This window comes from Brienomyrus brachyistius, chromosome 20 (assembly GCF_023856365.1).
Source record: "Brienomyrus brachyistius isolate T26 chromosome 20, BBRACH_0.4, whole genome shotgun sequence".
Lineage (NCBI taxonomy): Eukaryota > Metazoa > Chordata > Actinopteri > Osteoglossiformes > Mormyridae > Brienomyrus > Brienomyrus brachyistius.
Window position 1 is genome coordinate 18,251,074 of NC_064552.1, and position 25,208 is coordinate 18,276,281.

Sequence of the window (25,208 nt, forward strand, 5' to 3'; positions counted from 1 at the left end):
TTAATTTAATTACGTTACAATACCGTACCATATTGTAAATAAAATATAGTTTTATTTTAGTTTTGCTGCTGCGTCTTGGTGGCTCGGTTTTGGTAGTTTATCAAAAGCTTCAGTCTGTATTTGTCATTTTGAGAAAGTGACTTTCGTCTTCCCATCATGTTTTCTGTGCACACCGCCGTAGCCTCAGGTAAATAGCTAAAAGACAATTTTTAAATATCCATGCGGAGTATGCGGAGGAAACCCCACGGTGACATGGGGAGAACATGCAAACTCCGCACACATGTAACCCAGGTGGAGACAGAGGTGTGAGGCAACAGTGCTAACCACTGCACACCCATGCCACCCCTAATAAAATATCGATTATTATTATTATTATTAGAAGCGGGCGGGTTACCACAAGGCAGAGTAGGGCGATCAAAGTAAAGTGTAAAAAAAAAAGATTTATCACAGTTTTAATTTTTTCCATGTTGTCATGTATAAAAAAAAAACAAAAAAACAAAATGAGCACTGTCAGCTGACTATTTGATTTCTTTAAGCAATTTTTTTAAGTATTTGTACTGGATGGATTCTGTCCCAAGCTTTTTGATCCACATAAGCAGCTGATCATTATAACCGTGATCATTAGAAGCAGTCTCTATTGGATTACAGTTTGTACTTACTTGGTGCACAGTTTGAAACTTACAAACCTTTAATTTTATTTCTGGGATTTTCCTATGTTTTTTTGTACCATGGATACTGGGTTCAATTACAAATTGAAAAGCATTTATGTTTTGTTCTTGATTATGTTCTGATAATGCAGATTGGATTACTTGGCATTATTAATAGTGAGAGCAGATGGTGAAATCTGACTAAATCATCATGGCCCCATTTGGGACCCTTTTATGAGAACTGTTAACATTTACAACCTAAAGCATAATGGCAGAAAAAGAAATTGATGACTAGAACCAGGCTGGAGATTGTGACCAAGGTATTGATAGACACACACTGCTCTGGAGCTCCTTTCACAACACAGGCATGGCTCTGAGCAGGCGGCCATCCTGCACAAGGTCTTTAACATCTCCCTGATCCAAGTGACTGTTCCCACATGTTTCAAAGCCTCCACAATAATACCGATTCCAAAGAAGCCCCACCCATCCAGCTTTAATGATTATCAGCCTGTTGCACTGATATCCACCATCATGAAGTGCTTCGAGCGACTGGTCATGGAAAACAAGTCCATCCTCCCCTCCTCCCATGACCCGATGCAGTTTGCATACAGGTCAAACAGGTCCAGAGAAGATGCCATCTCCACTGCTTTATATCCTGCCCTCACACGCCTCGACTCAAAGAACTCATATGTATGAATGCTGTTCCTCGACTTCAGTTCAGCATTCAATACTATCGTTACCCAGCAGCTTACTCATAAACCTGGACAATTGGGACTCAAAACATCCCTCTGCACCTGGGTGTTGGACTTCCTAACAGGGAGCGTAGGCAGCAACACCTCCAGGACCAGGATGCTCAGCACAGGGGCTCAACAGGGGTGTGTGCTAAGCCCACTACTCTTTACAATACTGACACACGTCAACCTACAGCACAAACCACTTCGTCAAGTATGTGGACGACACAACTGTAGTGGGCGTCATAAACAACAACGAGGAAACCAGCTAAAGAAGGGAGGTGAGCCAACTGGTCCAGTGGTGCAAGGCGAATAATCTCTTCCTTAATGTGGGGAAGACCAAAGAAATGGTTATAGATTTCAGGAGAAGACCTCCTCAGCATGCCTCATTGACCATCGACGACGTTGCTGTGGAGAGGGTGACAACAACCAAATTTCATATCTCTGAGGCTCTCTCCTGGACCAATAACATCACATCACTGACCAAGAAGGCACAAACACGCCTCTACTTCCTCCGCAAACTGAGGAGGGCGAAAGTTCCACCCCCCATCATGCTCTCTTTTTACAGAGACATTATTGAGAGTGTCATCACTTGCTGTATCGCTGTTTGGAAGCTGCTCTGCCTCCTGCCATAAGGCTCTGCAATGGGTAGTGAACACAGCCAACAAGATCATGGGCACCTCCCTGCCCCCTCTCACAGACACTTTCCATACCCTCCTCACCCGCAGAGCCATCAGCATTGCTGGAGACTCCTCCCACACCTCACACTCCCACTTCAGCCTCTTGCCTTCAGGGAGAAGGTACCGGACCCTCTGGGCCGCTCACAAGACTCTTAAATAGCTTTATCCACCAGGCTGTCAGGAGGCTGAACTCTGTCCATTACCTCCCCACTCTGCCTCCTGCCCCTGGACAGTCATTTATTTTTTCTCTAACTACCTCAAGGACTGTTTAAATTCATACCTTTCCACTGCTAATTTGTATTTGTATTTGACTTGTATGATTGCTACCATTTGCACTGTATTGTTCACTATTTGCATCACAACCTTATCTATGTTTACCATTTGCATAACTACCTTAATATTATTACCATTTGCACAACTGACTATATATTTGTTACCATTTGCACTTTGTACCATCTGCACTTGTCGATATGTCTCTGGCCTTGTCAGTTTGTCCTGTGTCTTATCGATCTTTTTTTTTTTTTGGTATAGAACGTCTATAATTTTGTAATTTGAGGGTACACAGACCAGTGAGCGAGAAACGACATTTCGATTCTCATGTATGTCTTGGACATATAATGTGAATTGACAATAAAATACCTTTGACTTTGTTCCAGGCAAGCAGGATGTATAAAAGCTAGGCCTCCAACAGTATTCATAAAAAGACACTTAACATGTATAACGTCAAATTTCTGTGGTCCCTGTTGAAGTCAATTGAAACCATTGTAGTAATGACCTCATCATCCTTTAGAGATGACTGAGCCTTCATTTCCATGCTGTTTTGCTGCTGGGAATTCTTCCTGTTGGCATGGACCACTTGAAAGGAAATTAACTCCATGAGTAGCAGAGATGAAGAGCAAGACATAGGCAGTTCCAAGTCATTACTGCAAGTCTGTCAAAGTGCTGGTTAAAACAAGTATGAAGGCAAGTGCTATCAGTAGTGTTACTGACGAAATACATACGTAGTTTGGGCCATGGAAGCTGACCAAAGAAAAATATAAGCTGGATGCAAAGAAATCCCTTTGTAATCATTCAAAAGACCTGTAATTATCGCTGTCATGTCTCTCTCTGCCTTTAACTGGGTATTGGAAACAGCACACAGTAAACTTGTGGAAGGTGCTTCAGGAATCGGGTGGAATTTCTGCAGATTACCTCAAGAAAGCTAGAATGCAAAAGGTCTGCCAGGCTGTAATTGCTGCAGATGGAGGATTATTTCATCAAAGCAAAGTTTGAAACACAGAATCATTTCAAGCAAAAATCATTATTGCTATTGTCAATGTGTTGCCTATGTTTTTAATTTTGCAACTTATTTGATTAATAAAAGTGACTTTTCATGGGAAATGTGACATTTTCAGAGTGCCTCAAAATTTTTGAATGGTTGCAGGGGTGTGGGTAAATATAACGACCTATGTTGTTGCTGTTGGCGTCACAGTTGCACATTGATGGAATAAAACTTCACAAAAACCGCTTCATTCTCTGGTGGTGCTTTTATTGCAATGTGCATACAGCCAATAACACCAACAGCAACAGGAAAACCAGAAATCACTATAAATTACATTGTAATGTTCATCTGTACATTAATTTCAGGGAAACTTAATATACGGTCTTAACAGTCAGTTAATACCAGCCACCACTTGAGGAATAATGGGCTGGGATATCCTGGATCTGTCAGCTAATTCCTGATAAGTGTGGTCAGTATTTAAAGATGCACAGGAAGAGCATGATTTCGTAATGTAGGTTGCTCAAGAGCCAGGGCCAGTTCATCACACAATTCCATCAGAGATCAAGTCAGGTAAAGAGCCACAAGTTCATACACTATACGGACAAAAGAACTTAAGCGCAGTGTGTGGCTCAGTGGGCTAAGCCTCTGTGCCTGTAGTCAGAAGGTTTTCGGTTCAAACCTGGTCTTAGTGGGTTTGCAAGCAAGGCCGTTAACTCCCTGGGTACTGCAACAGGTGGCTGCACTTCATAACCAGCTTGCTCTCCGACGGAGAGCAAGTTGGGAGAGGCATAATCCATGGGGATCAATGGAGTTGGTGTCCCCTTTGCAGCATTTCTAACGTCATGGCACTGATGTTGGACATGAAGGCTTGGCTTACAATCACCGTTCTAGTTCATCCCAAAGGTGTTTGATCGGGTTAACATCAGGGCTCTGTGCGGACCAATCAAGTTCTTTCACACCCACTTCAACCAACCATATGTTTATGGACCTTTGTGCACTTGGACAGAATCATGCTAAAACAAAAACAGGCCTTTCCCAAAATGCCTTGGTATGCTGGAGCATTAAGAGTTCATTTCATTGTAACCAAGGGGCCTAGCCCAGCCCCTGAAAAACCACCACATACCATCATCCCTATTCCAAACTTTACAGTTGGCACAACATAGTGAAGCAGGTAATGTTCTCTTGGTGCCCGTTGACCGCAGACTTGTCCATCAGACTGCCAGACAGAGAAGCATGACTCATCACTCCACAGAACGTTTCCACTGCTCCAGAGTCCAATGGCAGCATGCTTTACACCACTTCATCCGACGCTTGATGCGAGGCTTGCATGCAGCCGCTTGGCCATGGAAGCCCATTCCATGAAGCTCCCAGTGCACAATTTTTGTGCCAAGGTTAATGCTAGAGGTTCGGTACTCTGCAGTTAGTCAACAGAGCACTGGCAACTTCTACTGACTAAGCACCTCAGCAATCATTGACCTCGGTCTATTTTACATGGTCTGCTACTTTGTGGCTGTTTCTGTTGCTCCTCAATGCTTCCACTTTGCATTATTACCACTTACAGTTGACCATGGAATATCTTGCAGGGAAATAGGTGGTATCTTATGACGGTACAAAGTTGGAATTCACGGAGCACTTCGGAACAACCCACTCTTTCACGAATGTTTGCAAACCTGAAGCACCTAGCTATGCAATCATTTTATACACCTGTAGCAACGGATCTAAATAAAAACACCAGAATTCATTGATTGTCTCCCAGTACTTTTGTCCAGATAGTTCTCTTACACCCCCACACACACCCACATAATAAAATTAGTGGGAAACATACAATAACATTAGAAAGTTAAACAAAGAAGAGTTTTACTTTTGTATTTTCCCCCAAAACTAAAAAAAATCCTCTGTATTATGATAGGTGAACTACTTGTAAGGGTTCCAAGCAAGTACTGCAGTGCAGCACTACAAATAAGAACCACTGTAATAAGATTTGCAAGTTAATTTATCTTTCCTAAGGTGACCAATGTGCATATTGAGCAAAGACCCTTTACAGAAAGTCAAGTTTGCAGCAGTTGCCAGCCTTGCACAGAAGTGATGCGTATGTGAGAATAAGGAACAGCAGACACAAAGACAGGAATTGTATTAATTTTTGGCCTTTTTATTCAACTTTTACTTTTTTAATTTTTCAAGTAAAATAATGTGGAATTGCAAGAAACACAGGAATGTAGCAACTGAAATTAAAGACAAAGTAAAACAAAGACCTCCACCATCATCCTTTCCCTCCACAAAAAGCTGTGAGACACAAGGCATCCGGAAAATAAACAGACCTATCATTTACTGTACACCCTTCTCCCATTTAAGTCCATGAATCAGTATATATTATAAATGAAGACCTTGAAATAGTTGAAAGTGAAGATTAGTTCACTGCTTTCGGGTCACATCTGCAAGTGTCTGTAATTTTTTGTAAAATGGATGCAAAGGTGTTTCTCCCTTGTTAATGGTGGGTGAAATCCATCTGACAACAAAACAGCAAATAAAGTGAATCTCCTAGCCAGCAGTTCACATGCTTAAAGAGAATCAGCTTTTAGAAACCGCCCAAAAATAGGCAGTACCCAGTTTCCCCCCCACTTTGATCAGGATCCTTTGAATATGTATCAAAGCACATTTCAGATCATAATGGCTTACAGTCTTGAAGGTTAAGAAACCCTTTAAATCGATTATGCATCAAAACAAATCAGTTACTCCTATTTTTGCACAGCCAGTAAACATATGTTCAAGTACATTACAAGCTCAAAACATAAATTAACATATTTAGAGCTTATGTAACGCATTTTGTGAGGTACCAGGAAGGACAGACTGACTTCAATATATAACCAAAAACAAAAGCATTAAGAGTGGGAAAATGTGTTCTGCAAAATTCAGGACAGAAAATGACAAAAGGGGACCTAAGTAACCCAAGGACTGTGCAGTAGATATTATATTCAGAACCTCTGTTGAATCAGCATTATCTCAGATTCTGGAGACTGAGAAGGTTTAGGGAAACATTTTCTGCAAACCTCCATTGTCCAACAAGCTCAGCTCCAACAGTTTTAATGAATGACAAAGTGTAACTGAGCAACAACCTTGCACAATTTGTCGCTGACATTTACCGACCCTTCACACACAAAATCCAGTCATCTTTAATGGTTACAGTACACTGTCTAAGCCCACCTCCCACCCCAAAGTCCCCCTCGAAAGTCCCTGTGTACCGGCAGCATAATCAGACACTGTCTGTATAAACTGACTCCTCCAATGGCTCACAGAGCTCAACCTCTCTAAAAATGGAGACAACATCCCCATTGCCGAAACTTTCTCTCTGCACTTAGACAGCACAAGATGGCTATACTGAGAATACAGCCCATTGACACTCACGGTTTTCTATCTGTGTCTCACGCCCTGGCTGCACAGAATGGGTGACCGACTCATGTTAAAGGAGAGAACAGGAGAGGGAGGAGATCCACGCTTGTAACTGGAGATGGGACCTGAATCCATAGTGCTGTACATCGCAGTCACGTTTCCTTTGATTTTTGCTACGAGTGGGATCCTCCATTGGCCTTGCTTCTCTTCTTCAAAAGCGGTCACTGGCACCCCCTCCTATCGCTTGCTCGATACATTAGCCTTTACTGTGTCGGCCCCCAAACTTCAGGTCTTGGTGCGACAGGCATGGTGGTGGCTGGTGGAGGAGCGGGTGTTGCTAGCGGGTGTGCGGGCCTGAGCTGCAGCCAGTGCCGCTACACTGCGCAGCAGCCTGTCAGGCGTCCCCTCACCAGAGCCCTTCTCCTGCCTCAGCCGCCTCTCCTTGCGGCTCTCCCGCGTGCCAGTCCCGCGGCTCCTCTCGCCAGCTTTGTTACTCCTTTCACGATCGCTGCCAGGAGAGGGGGCACGGGACTGGGAGCACAGGGGTCCTGTGCTTTGGGAGCTGAGGCTGTGGGTGCGCTGGCTGCTATTGCTGCTGCTCCGGCTCCGGCTGCTGCCCTCCCCCTGCTCACTGCTCAGGCTGCTGCTTGCACTATGCGCCCGCGGTGAATGGCTCCCCTCCCCTTTGCTTTGTCCTTCCACCATTCGCTTTCTTTTTACTTTGTTTCTTTTGTTTTCAGTTTGAAGTGGAGGAACCAAGTCTCCTGGTCGCTGGCGAGTAGAACGGGAGGCAGTGGGGTTGAGGTGGCCAGAGAGCTGCCTGCTACTCTCCGTTTTACTCTCGGTCCCTCTGGCTCCCGTCTTATTGCTCCGTTCAGATGATGCAGAGGCATTAGGCTGCCCTTTAGCCCTTCCTCCTTTTGGAGTCTCTTTACCTACAGAAAATGCTATACTAGACCCAGGGTTTCCTCCTTTACTCCTCATGGCAAGAAGTTTAGCAGCTGCATTCAAGGCAGAGCATCTTTTTCCCAAGACCTCTGAGACTGTAGATGGTGAGACGGGGCTAGGTTGTCGTCTTGGCTCAGAAGCCAGTAAAGGACCTGATGATTTCCTTGTAACTCTAACAGACATTTCAGCTTTGGTCTCCCCTTCAGTTGTAGTGGTTGTGTTTGGCATCAGTTGACCTTCTCTACATGGACTCCTGATGGACTTTCTGCCTCTTCTTCTTCTTCTTACCTCCAAATTTCCTTTCAGCTCTGTGTTATCTCCACTCTCCAGCATCTTTTGAGTTGACCGAGTTAGACGCCGCTCCTTATGACCCCCACTAGAGTCAGAGTCTGAAGAAGAGCAGGAGAATGAGCACTGTTGTGGGGTGCTCGCAGAATCAGAATGGCTAGGTTTTTTTGTTGGGTCCCTTTGAGCATTCCCTTCCTTTTTGTTTGTGTCCACTTTTTGCTTCCGCTTCATGGATCTATCTTCATCATCTTTCTTAGATAGTGATGAATATGTGGAAGTAGAACGAGAGGATATTGATGATGGTGAGGAGGAGCAAGCGGATTCTTGGCTGCTCCTCCTACTGCCAGGTCTCATAGGTATAGAGTGTCTATTCATTCTAGTTCTCTCTCGGGTCTCCTTACCCATGTCATCGTCTTTCTCACCCCGAGGAGAACTTTGTACAGATCCTTGGTCCCCAGACAAGCAGGCAGCAACTCTCCTTTTCTTAGGCTGAGATGTGCAGCAATCCTCTTGTGCACTTTGATCCCCTTGATCCTCTTTACACTCCAATTTACATTCTCCGGTATCTTTGCTCTCCGTTTCCGTCTCTTGTGCTCCTTCCATCTTGCCAACCAACACAGATGTCACATTACGGTCATCATCTTTGAAATCCACCTCCACCTCTGCTATTACATGCTGATTCTCTGAATTGGACTTAGAAGTATACGTGAGAGGTGAAGAAGCTTGGTTGGACTGAGGAGTGGAAATTAGAGAGGTGGGAACTATTTGATTAGGCTGACTTGTGTCAATAGGTGAAATGCTCTCTAGGGGGTGGTTATTGTTTGGGAGGGTTGGTTGAGGTTCTAAACCATAAGCTGGCTGATCATTTCTTGTGGTAAAATTTTCTGAATGCTCACTAAAATCTGGGCTACCAGGAAGGGAAGAATTTTTTGTTGAAGTGATACAGCTGGGCTCAACAGCACTTGTTCTTGCTATGTCCTTACGAGGACGCCCCCTCTTGCGTTTTGGAGATGGTGAAGGGCTTCTTTCTAGAACCCCAGGGCCTTCTGTGGCAACATCATCACAAGAAGAGGTCTGCTCTGTCACAGAGTTACTTACTCTGGGTGGAGTCTTCGGTGGGCGACCTCGCTTGCGTTTCCCAGGAGGTGTAATGTTCACTTTAGGGGGAGTGAATGTACAATCTTCTGATGTGTTCAAGGTCTCTTCAGCTCCTTCTAGTTTTGTATCCACTTTCCTGGGGAAGCTGGGAGACAAGTTGAATCTTCTGTCTCCTCCACGTCCTCTGCCTCTTCCTGCTTGATGCTCACCTAGCTGGGCAGCCATGCGGGACTCCGTCTCTAACCGCCTTCGCACCGGCAGGTTCCTTAAAACAGGCATATCTGGAGAAAGGCTGGTGGTGGAGTGGATAACTGATCTGTCGTGGTACGGTGAGGGAGAGGTCTGATTCTGATCTGGCTGATGCTGGGGGGATGCTTTTTCAGCTATCACTTGTGTCGCTATTCTGTTCTCTTTCTGATTTGCACTGGTTTTGTCTTGCGTCTGTAAGGCAACTTCCTTGCTGAGCACATCTAAACCTTGCTCAAGATCAGCTGACACCATTTCTTGGCCTTTCCCATCATGCTGCCCGCCACCTGCTGCTCTTTTCCTCCGACGGGGCTCCTTCTCTTCCACTACTGTGACTAAGCGGCCTGGCAACTTCCGAAGAACTTTGGCTGAGGGTGAATCATCAACATGGCTACTTAGAACCTCTCCATCGGCCGACTGACGCTTGCGTGGGGACCGGGTAAGATTAGACTGTGTAGGGAGCTGTGAAGGATTATTAGATCTCTGGGTGTGTTGATCATTTTCCTCATTCAATGTGACATCACAATCTTGAATTTGGGCTGAATCAAAGTGACCTTCACCAATGCTATCCATGCCAGATGAAGCAGACAGACCTTGTGTGACTTCAGAGCGATTCTCTGTGTCCGCTGGTGCCCCATCGTAATCTGACTGGGCTTGGTCGTTAATCTTTTCTCCAGAAACGGAATATGAGGTAGATGAGGCACAAGGGGTTTGGTTAATGTGAGTGTTCATGACTGTTGGTGTCAGAGCAGTGGAAAGCACTAAACTAGACGTAGGTGAAGAGGTGGTGAGGTGGGCCCTAGAGGGTGATTCCGGAGCAGAGCGCGTACAGCAGATCATGCCAGATGTTGCAGGTTCTGTAACCTTTGGTATGGCTGGGTGGTGCTGGCTGTGGCTTTGAGCACTCTGCAAATGTACTCCAGCAAGTGAAGTTACAGATGACACTGTGAGTTCTTTGGGTCCCACAGCCACTGGAAGAGCACAGCCAAGACTTCCAGATACGTCTTCGATTACCTTAGTTGTCAGCACAGGCTCATCCTGCTTGAGGGAAGTTGTAGCTCCAAGGCATTGCTGTTGGGACATGAGGCTTGAGGATGCATCTAGCTCCGAATGATGGGATTCTGATCCTCTCTCTTTATGCTGCTCAATTTCTCCGTGTGTCAGGTTTGTATCAAGATTAGCTTCAGGTGTCACCACAGGACCACGAAGCCTTCCGCTCACCCTGGTGGAAGGGGCGCCCTTCTCCTTGTGCTTGCGAGGCCGGCGATTGGAGGAGATGTGAACCAGATCCTCTGCAAGTGACGGACCCAACTCCTCATCCTCGTTGTCAGAATAAGGTGGGAGTTTCAAGACTTCTTCTTTTGCCTGATCTAGGCCCTTCCGAGCTGCTTCAACTTGCTCCTGTAGACGAATAACCAAGTGTCATTAAGAGCAATTCAAGCAGCTTTTAAAACAAGTATTAGCTACTCTCATGCTGTGCCTCCACTATGAATTTGAACCTGATGAGTGATGTTAGGAATTAACCAAATATGACTGATGTCTTAACAGAACCCATTCCACCCGCCGTTCTTAATCTGTCTGATCCTACATTATAGTTACAATTACTTAGACAAAATTGTTTCACCTCTGCTTGCTTCAACTCCTCTTTGCAAACATCTTCCAGAGAGGCCTCCAAAAAATTCATTGCATACCGTTCAATTGGAGTGAGCTGGAAAATTAAAGAGAAAGGCGAGTTAAAAGTATTTCAACCCCCCTGGCTTACATTTCAGAGTGAAAAGCCAGCATAATGGACTTGCTTGTCAAACACTGAAATGACAGCATGTTTGTCCTGGTACAGAGGTAGTCACCTGTTCCACAAGGGCAGCGATTTCCTGCTCGGCCTTGGAGAGCTCCTCCTCTTCCTGGTCACGCCCCATTCCCTCATTACTCTCCTCTAACGGAATGCTCTCATTGAATTCAGCTAGTTCAGCCACTTGCTCTGCTTTTGCTTGCGAGGCAGCAACAATGTCTTCCTCATCCTCAGCACGACACAGGGCCTTAAGAAAAAGAGTATTTGTTATTCATTTTATATACTCTGGAAATAACCAAGTCGTTTGATGTATCATGGTTGTTAAAATGACAAATATTCGCTTGAAGTAAGACTGTCACGATCATGAAACTTTAGTTGCCTATTGTCATACAAATAATTTTGATTACGAATTTGTCTTTCTGTTCATTTTATAAAACTATCAGCCTGAAGTTAGCATAATCATAGTTTAATTACATATATACCATATGAAGAACTGTATATTGAATAGTGAAACATATAAATAAAATTGCATTGGCCTATTAAGTTTGTAAACACAAATTGTAGAGGCCTGATATGACATACAAAAACAAACAAGAAGTTAAATGCCTCCAGATGGTATAGATCAGGAAAAGAGACTACCTGCCCAATTTTACCGCGTCTGCACTGCAACTAATATTGTCTACATTTACAGCAAGCTAAGTTGGATAACTTATTGGAATAAAGGTGGTCTGGGGTAAATACAAGTGAACGAAGATAAAATCCATTTAAACTGGAGTACTTTACATGTGATAAGTTAATCAGGCTAACCAAGAAATCTGGCTTTGTGAAACATGATGCAGACCCCTGATGTTTATGATTCTGTTGACTTTAAAATGACAAGCAATGAAAATGTATTATTTTTTTAAAGTGTTCGCTCTGGTCATCTATTTCCAGTTTTTGGATCAACACTTACCTAAATATCCCACATCTGAAATGCTAGTTTATATTTCCATCAGCTGAAATTGCTGCTATCCAGCTACATGGTATTTTGGTATACGTATAGCTTTGGTTGACTCTAAACTGAAATATGAAGTTTGGCATATTGTGAGTTTGTTTCAGCTATATTTATATACCGGGATGTGCATGACTGGTATGCAAGTACGCATTCGCCGTTATGCATTATGACAAGAAATCACTGTACATTTTGGCCTTTACAAATCATAAAATTTGCTGTGAAGTGTAATGTAGTGCATGTAAAGACGTGCAAGGTACAAAAAGAATAGGTGGTATGCATTGGTTCAAAAGCGCAAAGAGATGATGTCATTGACCAAGTGCCAGTCAAACATTACATGGTAGAAAGCAGATGTGGAAATAGTAATAAAAATATGCCCGTTGCATCTCATCAAGCTATCTGAAGTCTGCATCGGGGAAATGATACACATAGCACTACTAATTGTAATGGTCGATAGCTACAGTGAAACTCATGAGGTTCGTTTCAAACAAATATATTCCAGAGCAACCATGGCCCAGGCTGAAGAAGACCATCACACATTACCTGCTCCAAGATGGTGGCATGCTGCTTGCTGACAGCCTCATCCTCCTCCGGCTGTGAGGGTAGGCTGGGCTCAGCCTCTTTCTTCTCTCCCTCAGAAACGTAGAACAGCTCCCGGATTGTTTGCTGAAAAAGAAGCAGAGTTAGCAGTCATCTGAAGCGCACCATATCACGCACAGCAATGCTCTTACACTCGCTCTCAAAGGGACAAACCTGTTTGAAAAAAGCCGTGGTGAAGTTGCCGCCCTCGATAGCCATGTCTCCCAGCATCCTCTTCTGGTTCGCCTTCTTGAGGATGTTCTCCTCCACCGTACGCTCACTGATAAGCCTGAGGAAGACACGATGAATGACCTCATCCGCACAGCACAGATACCTCATGGCAAGGTACAGCCATCCATAGAGCACGGTTACCTGTAGATGTGCACGTCTCGTGTCTGCCCAATGCGGTGGCATCGGTCCTGAGCCTGGGCGTCCATGGTGGGGTTCCAGTCACTGTCGTAAAACACCACCGTGTCAGCCCCCGTGAGATTGACACCTACACCGCCACTGCGCGTCGACAGGATGAAACAAAATATCCGCCGGTCTGCATTGAAACGCTCCATCAGAGCCTGCAAGGAGGGAAGCACATTTTCAAAGCACATCCTTTCAGCCCCTTTGGTTTCCTCAGCCAGAGAAGGACTAACAGCATAAACAAAAGAAACACAGAACATCAACATTAGCTAAATTCTGACAGTCTTATACAATCTTAATTAAATGATACTGTTTTAACACATCCCTTCTGGGCTTCCTACCACAGACTGATCAGCAGATCCTTGCTGCACTGCCCTTAAGGAAAATTCATACTTCGCACACAGACTGTCTTCGTGCATCCAGACGTGTATCAGACATGGAATTGTTCATACTTCCGCAGTTGGCTGACCACATAATCCAGGTCAGGGTGGACATTATGAGCTATTACAGGGTTTGCAGACAACCAATTCAATTAAAAGGACCTGGATTTCACTTAAGCACAGAGTTCTTGCCGGATGGATTGACCAAAGAATATTGAAGAACTGTGAACATGGCTTCTCATTAATTCAATGATGCTACTAGTAGGTTTTTCAAATTTAAGATCTGATTTAAGTATCTATGAAGTGCTCCTTCTCATTAGATTCACATTGCAAGAGGTGTACTCTCAAAAATGACCTCTTGGCAGCTGAACGGAAAGACTTGAAAATGTCATATTTGACCCTGGTAGTTTATATTAAAGGAGTTGAGATAGTTATATTTTCAGCATTTACAGTTCAGATATGCTTCTTTCAACTGTATACATTTCATTCCCATCACTAACTATCTACACAGTCAACCACGCCCCCGAAGTAGGGGGTCCTGTGGGGGGTTTCTCACCTGGGACAATTTTCAGATAGCAATATATCAAAGAATAAATGGTTATTTAGAATGAATTTGCATCTTCTTACAGTATCTTCCTCAAATAACAAAATAACAAAAATATAGAAGAATATCCGAATATCTAGAATCCGAAAAAAAGTGTCTGGGGTTGAACCAAAAACTGATTTTTGCAGGTCTGTAACTTTGAAATGCTTCCCCTTAATTTAATGCCAGATTCTGAAAGAGCAAGGAAAAGTAGGCAAGGAGAGCAATTTTCAGCTCTCTAGCATGCTTAGAAATGAAGATATGGTCTCCTGAAAACCCTTACAAATTGTAAGCGCGATTCACGAGTGCAAATTTTAAAGGACCATAACTTTGGACTACATCAGAATTTTTCATAAAAACTACCAAGAAAATACAGAGTTTTCATCAAAATCAGGAATGATGCCCATTGAATTTTTCTGGACATTGGTTGATTGGTTGAAAAAAAAAAAAAAAAAGAAAAAAAAATTTGTTGCACTTTCTCAACAGTGTTCGAAAAGACGGTATTCATAGCTTGGGTCCTTATTGAGCTAGTATCGGGAAAATTCATCGTAGAATCTTAAAGCACATATGTAAGTCGCTCTGGCTAAGGGCGTCTGCCCAATACTGTAAATGTAATTTGGCACGGACCGACCCATGTGCAATGGGTGAAGACCAATGTAGAAACTAAATTCTTATACTGCAGATTAAATGCATCTGTGCCACTCATGTGTAAGCACATGTATGCATGCAGAGAAGCCTGAACCGGCCTTTAGCCTGGGACTGCTTGTGCTTTGTGAGGGGCTCCAAACCCCACCCAAACAGAAAAAGAAACCACGTAGCATGTCAGGATATTTCGTGCTTGATAACACCTCTGTCTGGGTACCACATGGTCACCAATGCAACACAGAACATAGACTTGTACCAATCTCCTTCTGACCTAATTAATGAGTATTTTGACAAACATAAAAAAAAAACCCATCTGTACCAAAGCAGATTCAAAGGATTCGATCTGCATGATCCCTCACCTGTCTCTGCTCAACTCTGGTGCTTCCATCAAGCCTCAGGTAGATGTGTCCATGGTAGTTTAGAAACTGCTCTAATATGTCCAACATTCGAGTCATCTGGGTGAAAATGAGCACACGGTGACCCTCCGTCTTCAGCCTCCGCAGCAGGGAGTGAAGCGTCTGCAGTTTCCCTGCAGGAGAAGACACACAAGGATCAGGTCTGATCTGACTGGTCGTTTGCTCCTGACAGCAGAATCATGGGATTGAAGATACAGGGATCTCAACTAGGAGTACCAGCTAAGGCCCGGTAATCCACTCATATCCCATGCACCAGTGGAACTGCCAACCACACATAGACATACGGTAAGGACTGTGCTTACAGAAGCTAGAAAATCATTGTTAACTCCAGAGGTAACTCAAACTGTTAGTATCTGGGTTGTATGTATCAGGCTACCTTGTCTATGTGAACTGGCAGCATACAACAGAATATAGCAGGTATTCAATACTGGCCATCAACAGAAATTAACTCCTCCGAGCTGGAAGCTCAGTCTAGCAGCATCTGACTCCTTGACAAATGTATGCTTTTATGTACTGCCTCACTTGCACATTACAAAAACACTTTTGCTAAATAAATACTTGTAAACCCAATCCAAAATGAGTAGCAATGCAGTGTTTGGATGTCAGATGCACTTAGAATTATTTATAATTTCTCTATATTCAACTAAGGGTTCAGCTCTCAACCCAGTCCACACATTTTACCAAATGGAGAGGATCATTTCTGAAATTCAACAAATGATATCATGTCGGGGCCATTGTTACAAAAGAAAATGGGCAAGACACCCAGGTAAAGCAGGTTGTTTTCAGACAGTGAGGTTCTGGGGGCTTCATCATATTGTTGGTGTATTTTTAAGGCATTGTTTAGTCCACTCAACCCCGTAGAAGGCCCTTAATTACAATTCCTAGAGATACAAAAAAATCATCTGAAATGATTACATTCAGCTTAGGGAGAAGAATGTCTTAATGGCAGTATCTGAAGAACCTGCTTAAATACATTTCAAGTATGTATATTCCTTTCTTAATGAGCATTTTGTCCGTGTTTGTTGGGAGTATGAAGCACTATTCGAAGAAAAAGCCATACTTCAGTTTCACAAGTCAAAATAGCCCCATCTAAAACAGAGATAAAGGCATAACCCCTAAGGGCCACAGGGAGACCGGCACTCAGCACAGCCGCACTGGATGGCGCCACGAGGAGACCGGCACTCACCACAATCGTACTGAATGAGCCTCAGGTCTGGGAAATGGGTCCTCATGTTGCACTGGATGCGGTGCAGGCAGCGGGAGAGCGGCGCAATCTCAGAGCGCAGCACGGACCTAAAAACGGTCTGCTGATGGCTCAGCGACGGTGGCGGGTGGCAGCAGTGCATGGTGATGGGTGGAGCCTCCACCGACGGAATGACGAAAATATACCTGAGAGGAGCGCCATGTCACAAACATGAATACAGGAAAGCTAAAGGTGTTTGTTCCTCATTATGTACAGGCATGGCAGGATGGACGGAGAGACTCAAACACGACACAGTACCTGTCAATGATGTCAGCCAGAAGCAGAAGCCTCTCCTCCGTTGTGTGCATGGCCTCCTGCAGAGCTTTACTCTGCACCCAGAAGGCCTTGGGGCCCTTTAGCTGTGCAGACAGACAGTGGGCGTGACTCGCTCGGTGCCAGTCCCCAGGAAAGACTGGGGTTGGTGTGGAGAGGCGCTGGGGCAGGAAGGTAAGGAAGTCGAGCACCTCTGTGCCATAGATGGGTTTGCTACCACAGTGCAGCTCATTGACACGCAGGATCCTGGTGAGACGTTCTTCACGCTGAGAGCGGCGCTGGTCATCCAGCCATGACTGCAGAGACATGGGGGTCGTGTGGCATGAGTGAGGCATGGTCGGCAGGAGCGAGGACACGGAAACATGGCTTAAATCTACCTTTATGGAAATTAGCTAATTTAGTGATGGGAGATCTCCTTAATGTCTACAAAAGGAAACAAAATGACATTTTTATTGCAAGCATTACTGACATATGTGATGTGAGATTTGAGAGGCCTAGGTTCATCTCAGCATGGTGACACCATCTGATTATGAACAGCAGCTTACTATAGGAGCCGAATGACTAAAGCTTTGACAAGACGCCCAGTACTAGACACGGTGGAGAGCTTGTCAAACAGCATCAATCAGTATTTCTGCTAATTTACAAAAACTTTAAATGTCAGTTATCTGGATGTTGCATTGACTACATCATTAGGCCAGACCACAAGCAGCCAGCTAAGAATGCAGAAGTAAAAGCATCAAAAACCAGAAATGAGATTATTGACATGCCTTCCTAATGCAATGCCATCAGGAGTCATGTCAGTGCTGCATTTAGGGATCTTTTACTTAAAATTGTCAGTCTTTACCCAGAATGCAATTTACCAATTTACCTGCCATTTATCACCTACTCATTTATGAGCCCCCACACCTGGCATTTACCATTTCCTGAAGAACAAGGCATCCTTGTGTACTGCATCTCCAAACTGCAAAGAACCCTAATATTTCCCCACCAGACGCTCATTATACGCTGACATTTAAGTCATGGCAGGGCAGGGAGAGGCCCAGGACAGAAAAAATCTTGGACAAGATATACAAACACCTTAGCTATGAATTAAGATGGACATTAATATTTCAGTTACTCCACACAATACACATCACTCCATTCCACTAGCCACAGAAATATTTCCTTGTTTGAATTATTTGCTTCAGAGAAGCAGAGACCTTATATAGCTTTGTGCAAGTCTGTGATTTGCGTGTACTTACACATAGTAAACTATGTACAGAAAAAATCTGTTCTACTGTAATCAGCAGCACCACGTTGTTTTCTGCCTACCACATGTTAATGCGAATTAAGGCTGATTGCTTTGTTTCTGTACACAGTAACATTTACTCCATTATGTAAATAAGCGTCAACCAAATGGGTGACCTGAAGCACAGCTGCATTTACCATTTTTATGATTTAAGGTTGGGTTTTTCCTTTTATACCCAGGTAGAGTCCAGCTAATGCAGCCCTATGCCAAGCGATCTGGAAGCTGAGCAAAGGCGCTCCCCCCCCCACTCTCAGGCACGAAGGCCAGTGAGGGGAATCTTGCACACTATACAGAAAACAGCGGCGTCACATTTCACCACACACCATGTAGAACGGGGAGCGTGGTGGTGGGGGGGGCTGGGTCCGTGGCCTGGGTGCACTCTGCCCTCCGGTGGCAGAGCTGGGAAGTGCGGGCACACGAAGCATAGCATCGCTGGTGTCCTCGCGCCCAGGCGGAGCGGCTGGCCGGCCTGGAAGGTAAAAAGAAGGGTATGCGTAGGGCTTGATTATCAACATACTTGATTTCAAACCCGTTGAAGGAGGCCATTTCCATTCCATTAATTATGGGCTTTATCAAGGCCTAAATTCAAGCTAAGGGACTAGAATGATACACGAGATTAAATTATGGTTAAATGTTTTAAAGTAAACAAAGCTTTACTGAGATGGCTTGCCATAAAATTACAATCCCGGCATGTCACACAGGTTATACACATAATGCCCCTTTCCCCTGAATACAAGAGGGAAGCGAGCACCCCCATATGCCCAGGACTGTCCACTGCAGACTCACCTGGCTCGGCAGTGGCAGATGGGCCGGGCAGCACCTTCAAAATGGGCCGAGGAATCTGGGAATTAAGTGGCGCTGAGACAAGACCACAGGGGGCAGATGGGGAGGAGAGGGGTGTGGAAAGGCGATGAGTGGACTGCGGGAGAGCAGGGGGTCTCATAGGGGTGCTGGGGCCAGTGAGAGGCAGAACAGGGGACGCAGAAGGGAAGGTGCAGGGGGTTGCTGGTGGTGTGGGTGCTGCCAGCTCCTTCCCAGTGGACGGGCGCATGACAATCTTGACGATACCGGAGCTGGTGACCATGGAGGAGGGCACTGGGGGAACAGGGGAAGGCGGCAGGTTAACCCTGGGGGGCATGGGGGGAAACGGCTGAGATCGACAGCCAGCAGCAAGAGAGTAAAAACACAAAGTCCTGCAAAGCAGTGTTTTGGAAGGTCCACCAGGAGCCAAAGACAGTCCACATCTTCACTCACTCCAAGCTTCCCGGAAAGGAGCAAAAACATGTTGGGAAATACTTCTGTAAACAGTCCGTTGGGGATGAGGGGAGTCTCATTTAGACTCTGCAGCCAGAGACTTAACTTTCTGCTTATGTTTCTCCGGTATAATTCATACAGATATGGTGTGGAAGGAGAAATTAACCGAGGTCTCACTTGGTGTAGCAGCGAGGTATGTTGCCTTCTTGTAACCAGAGCAAATGACTACATCTGCCAGCTCCTAAAACAACTCAAAAAAACCTTTTCAAAGCATTTAGGTTTTCAAAGTGTTCAGTTAATGGCAGGAAGAGAGGTTTTGACCAACTGACTGAAAGTTAAAGAAGTGAGGCAGCAATACGTGATGGTGAGAGATGTTCAACTGCATAGCCCAGGACCACAGGACCCCCTTCCTGTATTTCCTGCATAGACCAGGACACAGGACCTCCTTCCTGTATTTCCTGCATAGATCAGGACACAGGACCTCCTTCCTATTAACTTTCTTGCTCCCGCCACAGACACATCTGATCAATGAGCAGAATAAATGTTCTCATGTGATTTGTAGTGATGCATTGTTGCTTCGCTAGGATTTTTCTCTTTGTGAAAGCAAACCGAACTGAGGGGGAAATGCTACATCTCCACAAACTCAACTGATTCGGACCAGAGGAACAGAACTAAAGGTGCAAAAACTCCCTAAGAGACATTTGGTGCGGTACATATTTAACGTATAAAAAAATAAAGCCTATTTCAATTACATTTTCTAATTTTATTTTCTTTCCGGTAACACATTGAACAAGTTAAAATTTCAAATTAAAAAAGGGCAACAGATAATGGCACGGTGCAACAAATTATGTAAACTCTTGTCTTAGCAGTTGTAATATGATATTAATGCCAACAAGAAGGGAAAAAAAATGTAAGCTATTAGATGCAAAGGTCAGATGTACATCAGCACAGTCAGTCAGAGCACGGCTGCATACCCTTCACTATAAATCTTCCCAGGACCCTTGTTACAGTTTTGCGTCCATCCAAGTTGAAGTTAAGCAGCTATTAAAATGCGGCTGCAGATGCAATTTTTCTGTGTTTCCATTTCTCCGTTTTTGGCTGCATTATGAGCCACTAACTGGCTGCAGCTCTCATGCGGGTGACACAGAAAATGCATATATACACGTTTTTGTGGTTATGTCAGCTGGTCTAAAAAATATTTTAAAGCAGAGATCACAATGACTAAAATGACTAACCCTAAGAATCATAACCATGGCTTGGCTACATGTGCCAAGCCGAAGGTTCGGCCTTTTTTGGAGAAACACTGCACCCCTTCCCCAAAAGGTCCAGAAACTGTACTGGGACGAGAACTAATATTGTCAGAGTGGTGGTGACAAGCTGCCCGTCTACTCAGATGCAGCTGCCCCCCACTGGACGCTAAATGTACTACATAACACCCATTACTCCACCAAAGGCTGTCAGAGGATTGAGTGCGGACCTTGGATGGAGCGCGGCTGGGCCATGGTGACCTGGTGCAGCTGGGCTCCGGACAGTGTCAGCTTGTTTCCCTGCAGTTGGAAGGTGACGGGCTTGCTGCCCTGGGAGGAGGACAGGGGCCGGCCAGCCAGTGAAGCCAGCTGGGCGATGCTTACCACCTCGCCAGCTGGAAGAGAAGCAGCACGTCAGGGCAGCACAGTGACCACACCCCTCCCGTCATGTGATGCTGCTATAAAACCTCCCCAGCCTTTAGTCAATAATCCTTACGGAGTGATGTAAGAATATTCAGATTAGTGCAAAGTTCAAGGACACGTCCTTTCTACATGGACTGTGTGTTTACAGCTACGGTTCTGATTCGTTTCATTTTCATTCAACCTAGTGGGTGTCTGGGTGTCACGCAGTCGATCATCAGCTGATAATGACTGGGCGCAATGGGTCTAACGGGCAGTGACCCAGACTAAGCAATCACACCCAACGCCTACTCAGTACCCTTGATTTTCCATTAGCTGCTATCATGGTCAAAATATGACCACAAATTAAATGTCAGTAACATCAAAACCCCGCACTGGTTTAAATTCCACATTATACAGAGAAACAAAAGCCAGAATAAAAAAATCAGGACAAACCAGAGGGATATCAAAATTCTTTGTGGTTTTAAAATAAATACGACCAAGACACTAAACCTGCAGATTGCTACAGATTTGCCCTGCGGTGGACAAATGGACTCACATGGCAGGCGGGCCTGCATGTCCGGGCTGAGCAGGACCCTCTGGGTGACTGCGCTGCTTGGGCTCGGTGCTAACCCTGGCAGAGAGGGGGTGTTGCTGGCTACAGGGGGCCTCACGGTCAGAACAGGCACAGGGGCCCCTGGACGCACAGCTGCTCCAGCCCCGCCGCAAAGACTCATGGAAGCAGGGCCACAGGGAGACACCGAGGCTTTCTGGAGGTTGGTGGGGGCTACAGAACACACGGCCACTGCAGGGGGAGAAAAAGTCTGATCAGTAACCACACGGACGCACTGTGCAGTGTGCACTGCTTAGGAGACCCACCGTGTGAGGCAACGTTTATGGGAGTTGGTGGTGGAGCAGGAGGAGTGGCTGGGGCTACAGGACCCAGGTCAACAGCCAGAGGGGGCCGTGGAGCCACAGGAGCTGCAGGCAGGGGGCAGGGTGGCCGGGGGTTGTTGACAAGCACCACCGTACGTCCCTCTGCACGCGGTACAGGCTGGAACATCCTGCCAGGGACAGAGAGGCATCACCGGTCAGGCACAAGGTGCAGACTGACACACGTTAGTTGCCGTTTGCAGGGGAAAGAAGTGGCCTCACTGCAGAGTCCCAGGACACTGGGGCACTGTCATCGGGGAGGCAAAGTGCTTGGACCGCAGAAGCGTTACACAGATTTCAAGTTGATGCTTTGTTTTATTGTCACATAATTCTGCAGTGTCCTGAAGGCCTAACTCAATCACACAAAGTCTGTACCACAGATCATTTGGTTAACATAAAAAAAAAAAAACAAGAAATTTACAAACGAGAGGCCATTCTGCCCAACAAGCTCGTCTGGGGAAAACTCAACTAATAGCTTAAAGCTGTTAAAATCTTATCTAGCTCCGACTTAAAGGAACCCAAGGTTTTAGCTTGCAACTGCATATCAACAAAAAGCACATCTACAGCCACATTTTGTCAAAAGCACCAACTGCTGCAGCACTTCAGTTCAGCCATCTGTAAAGATGCTTTAATGCTCATCGGTGTGGTTTCAGGCAGAGCGCACATACCTGTTCACCTTCATGCGCACAGGCTTCGGTCGTGGCGGAGGATTGGGGGAGTCCATGATCTCCTGGACGAGCTGGGCTGTCACCCTCCTGCGGGGCAGGAAGACGTCGGCCTGATACCGGGATACGTGGCCCTCCAGGCCCACAAGGTCGAACATGGAGATGTCATAGACCTGGCAGAGAGTGGGGTGTTATCGTGCGGCTATGAAAGCACATGGCTCATTATAAATAACACGCTTAGCCGACAGTACTTGCCACACACACACCTCAAAGGGGGACCTTTCAAGAGCCCGCAGTACGAGGGACGCAGTGGTGAAGAGGATGGGGGAAGTGATGAAGGGAGAGTGAATTGGTCGCGGGTCGAACAGGTCAGGGTGGTTACACACTTTACGCAGCTGCATCAAGATGTTGATGACGGACATGAAATGGCCACTGGCCAGCGTCTCGCGAGTCCTGCAACAGATGGCAAATGCTTAAAAACAAGGTACCCGGCAGGAAGTGATGCAAGAACCCTGCTCTGTCGCTGGGCCTTCATTGTGGTTGGAAAGTAAAGCCCCCCCTGCCGGTCACTCACGAGGCCTGCGCCATGAAGTCATCGTAGAGAAAGCGCTGCCGCTTGGACAGCCGACAGCGGACCACGTGCTCATACTTCTTGGGCATCTGCTTCTCCACGTCCACCTTGATCCTTCGCAGCAGAAATGGCCGTAAAACCTTGATGGGGGTGCAAGTGACACTTTAATCAGGGAGATTGGAGGGCAATATGACAATTTATCATGCCCAGGTTGCAACAATATCCGCTATAAGCATTTCAGGCTTAAAGAATCACGATACAGCACCAGATTACACCACGTTCCAAATTATTATGCAAATTGTATTTAAGTGTCATAAAGATTAAATATTATGTTTTTCAATTAAACTCATGGATGGCTGCAGTGGGCCAAGAACTACACAAAGACTCATTTTCAAACAGTCTTGTTCACTGATGGGTGCCGTGCAACCCTGGATGGTCCAGATGGATAGAGTGGTGGATGGTTGGTGGACCATTTCCCAACAAGGCTGCGACGTCAGCAAGGAGGTGGCGGAGTCATGTTTTGGGCTGGAATCATGGGGAGAGAGTTGGTCGGCCCCTTTAGGGTCCCTGATGGTGTGAAAATGCCCTCTGAAAAATATGTGGAGTTTCTGACTGACCACTTTCTTCCATGGTACAAAAAGAACTCTGCTTTCCATAACAAAATCACCTTCATGCATGACAATACACCATCTCATGCTGTAAGGAATACCTCTGCCTCATTGGCTGCTATGGGCATAAAAGGAGAGAAACTCATGATGTGGCCCATCCTCCCCTGACCTCAGTCCTATTGAGAACCTTTGGAGCATCCTCAAGCAAAAGATCTATGAGGTGGGAGGCAGTTCACATCCAAACAGCAGCTCAGGGAGGCTATTCTAACATCCTGCAAAGAAATTCAAGCAGAAACTCCACAAAAATTCACAAGTTCAATGGATGCAAGAATTGTAAAGCTGCTATCAAATAAGGGGTTTTATGTTAAAATGTAACTTGATCTGTTAAGATGTTTTTGATTGAAATGGCTCTTGATTTCAGTAAATATGACCTCATAATGCTGCAAATTCAACAAATGACCATTTTCAGTTCTTTATAACCTGTAAAATGTTTTGAAACTCTGTTGTACGTTATAATTTGGAAAGGTGCATCTTAAGTTTATTTTTGAAAAACACACTTATCATTGGGAGGTTTGTTCAGTAACAATCAAATTATACTCTAATGGTTGATGACTGAAATTATGCTGACTAATTTGCATCGACTATTTAGGAAAATCAGAGAAAACTCATTTGCATAATAATTTGGAACACGGTGTACTAATAATTACTTTTAACAAATGCTTTTGTCTAAAACAACATACATGTGAGGCAAATAGCACATTACAAACATACCTGCCATCAAAGAGTCGATTGGCTTAAGTGTGGCTCAGTTGAGCTTCTAATAAATGCCCAGTCATAAGTGCACTACTTAACACTATTATATTAATGACAGAACAACCCAGCAAGGGTCTTTCAGGTGCTGCCTGTGCATTTGGAGGCTGCAGCAGTGATACAACAAAAATAGACCGATTCGGTTTCAGCCTGCAGCCTGTCTGTATGTCTCACTTCTCTGTCAACCATCCATCTCAATGGATACCAACTTAATGGCTAGATCCATCCATTCATTTTCCAAACCACTTATCCTTCTGGGTCGCGGGGGGTCCAGAGCCTATCCCGGAAGCAATGGGCATGAGGCAGGGAACAACCCAGGATGGGAGGCCAGCCCATCGCAGGGCACACTCACACACCAGTCACTCATACATGCACACCTAGGGGCAATTTAGCAACTCCAATTAGCCTCAGCATGTTTTTGGACTGTGGGGGGAAACCGGAGTACCCTGAGGTAACCCCACGACGACATGGGGAGAACATGCAAACTCCACACACATGTAACCCAGGCGGAGACTCGAACCCGGGTCCCAGAGGTGTGAGGTAACAGTGCTGATGACTGCACCATCATGCCGCCCCTAATGGAGCTCCTCACATAGCAGTCGGGCTGCTCCTCACGGGGCCATACTCTAAAACTAAAACTCAATTGATCTTTTCTAACCAGTGAGCTAAATTGGAAAAGAAAATTTTATATGCCATCGGACTGCTTGTATATGGCAAACGTGGAAAACAGCGCATGGTCCACAGACGGTTCGGTAACACTGTCAAATGAGCAGCATAGCTTATGATGAATAGGTTCCATAAAAAGGCTCTGCTTCGACTGTTTGGAAGTGGTTTAGA

The 25,208-nt window shown here is 45.3% G+C and overlaps 2 protein-coding genes across 6 annotated transcripts in view; both read right to left on the reverse strand.

The window, feature by feature from the left end:
• Positions 1–891: 891 nt before the first annotated feature.
• On the reverse strand, positions 892–3,129 carry gjz1 (gap junction protein zeta 1). Its single transcript, XM_048988324.1, is given in 4 exon segments — positions 892–1,020; positions 2,101–2,165; positions 2,698–2,949; positions 2,952–3,129. Coding segments are annotated over 4 exon segments (624 nt in total).
• Positions 3,130–5,447: 2,318 nt separating this feature from the next.
• The window catches only part of LOC125715369 (Snf2-related CREBBP activator protein), a 48,398-nt gene continuing 28,637 nt past the window's right edge, over positions 5,448–25,208 (reverse strand). For 4 of the 5 annotated variants that reach the window (XM_048986755.1, XM_048986754.1, XM_048986757.1 and 1 more), the window contains exons 18-34: positions 22,957–23,093; positions 22,649–22,835; positions 22,386–22,555; positions 21,664–21,848; positions 21,344–21,589; positions 20,616–20,780; positions 18,671–18,979; positions 18,208–18,353; positions 16,582–16,892; positions 16,267–16,469; positions 15,024–15,193; positions 13,018–13,214; positions 12,820–12,934; positions 12,610–12,732; positions 11,134–11,322; positions 10,911–10,994; positions 5,448–10,687 (exon numbers count right to left, since the gene is read on the reverse strand). In XM_048986755.1, the coding sequence (XP_048842712.1) occupies positions 6,992–10,687; positions 10,911–10,994; positions 11,134–11,322; positions 12,610–12,732; positions 12,820–12,934; positions 13,018–13,214; positions 15,024–15,193; positions 16,267–16,469; positions 16,582–16,892; positions 18,208–18,353; positions 18,671–18,979; positions 20,616–20,780; positions 21,344–21,589; positions 21,664–21,848; positions 22,386–22,555; positions 22,649–22,835; positions 22,957–23,093 (6,633 nt within the window). In that variant the 3' untranslated portion in view covers positions 5,448–6,991. Of the gene's footprint in view, positions 10,688–10,910; positions 10,995–11,133; positions 11,323–12,609; positions 12,733–12,819; positions 12,935–13,017; positions 13,215–15,023; positions 15,194–16,266; positions 16,470–16,581; positions 16,893–18,207; positions 18,354–18,670; positions 18,980–20,615; positions 20,781–21,343; positions 21,590–21,663; positions 21,849–22,385; positions 22,556–22,648; positions 22,836–22,956; positions 23,094–25,208 lie in introns of those variants that run through there. The other variant, XR_007384021.1, reaches the window with a different exon arrangement.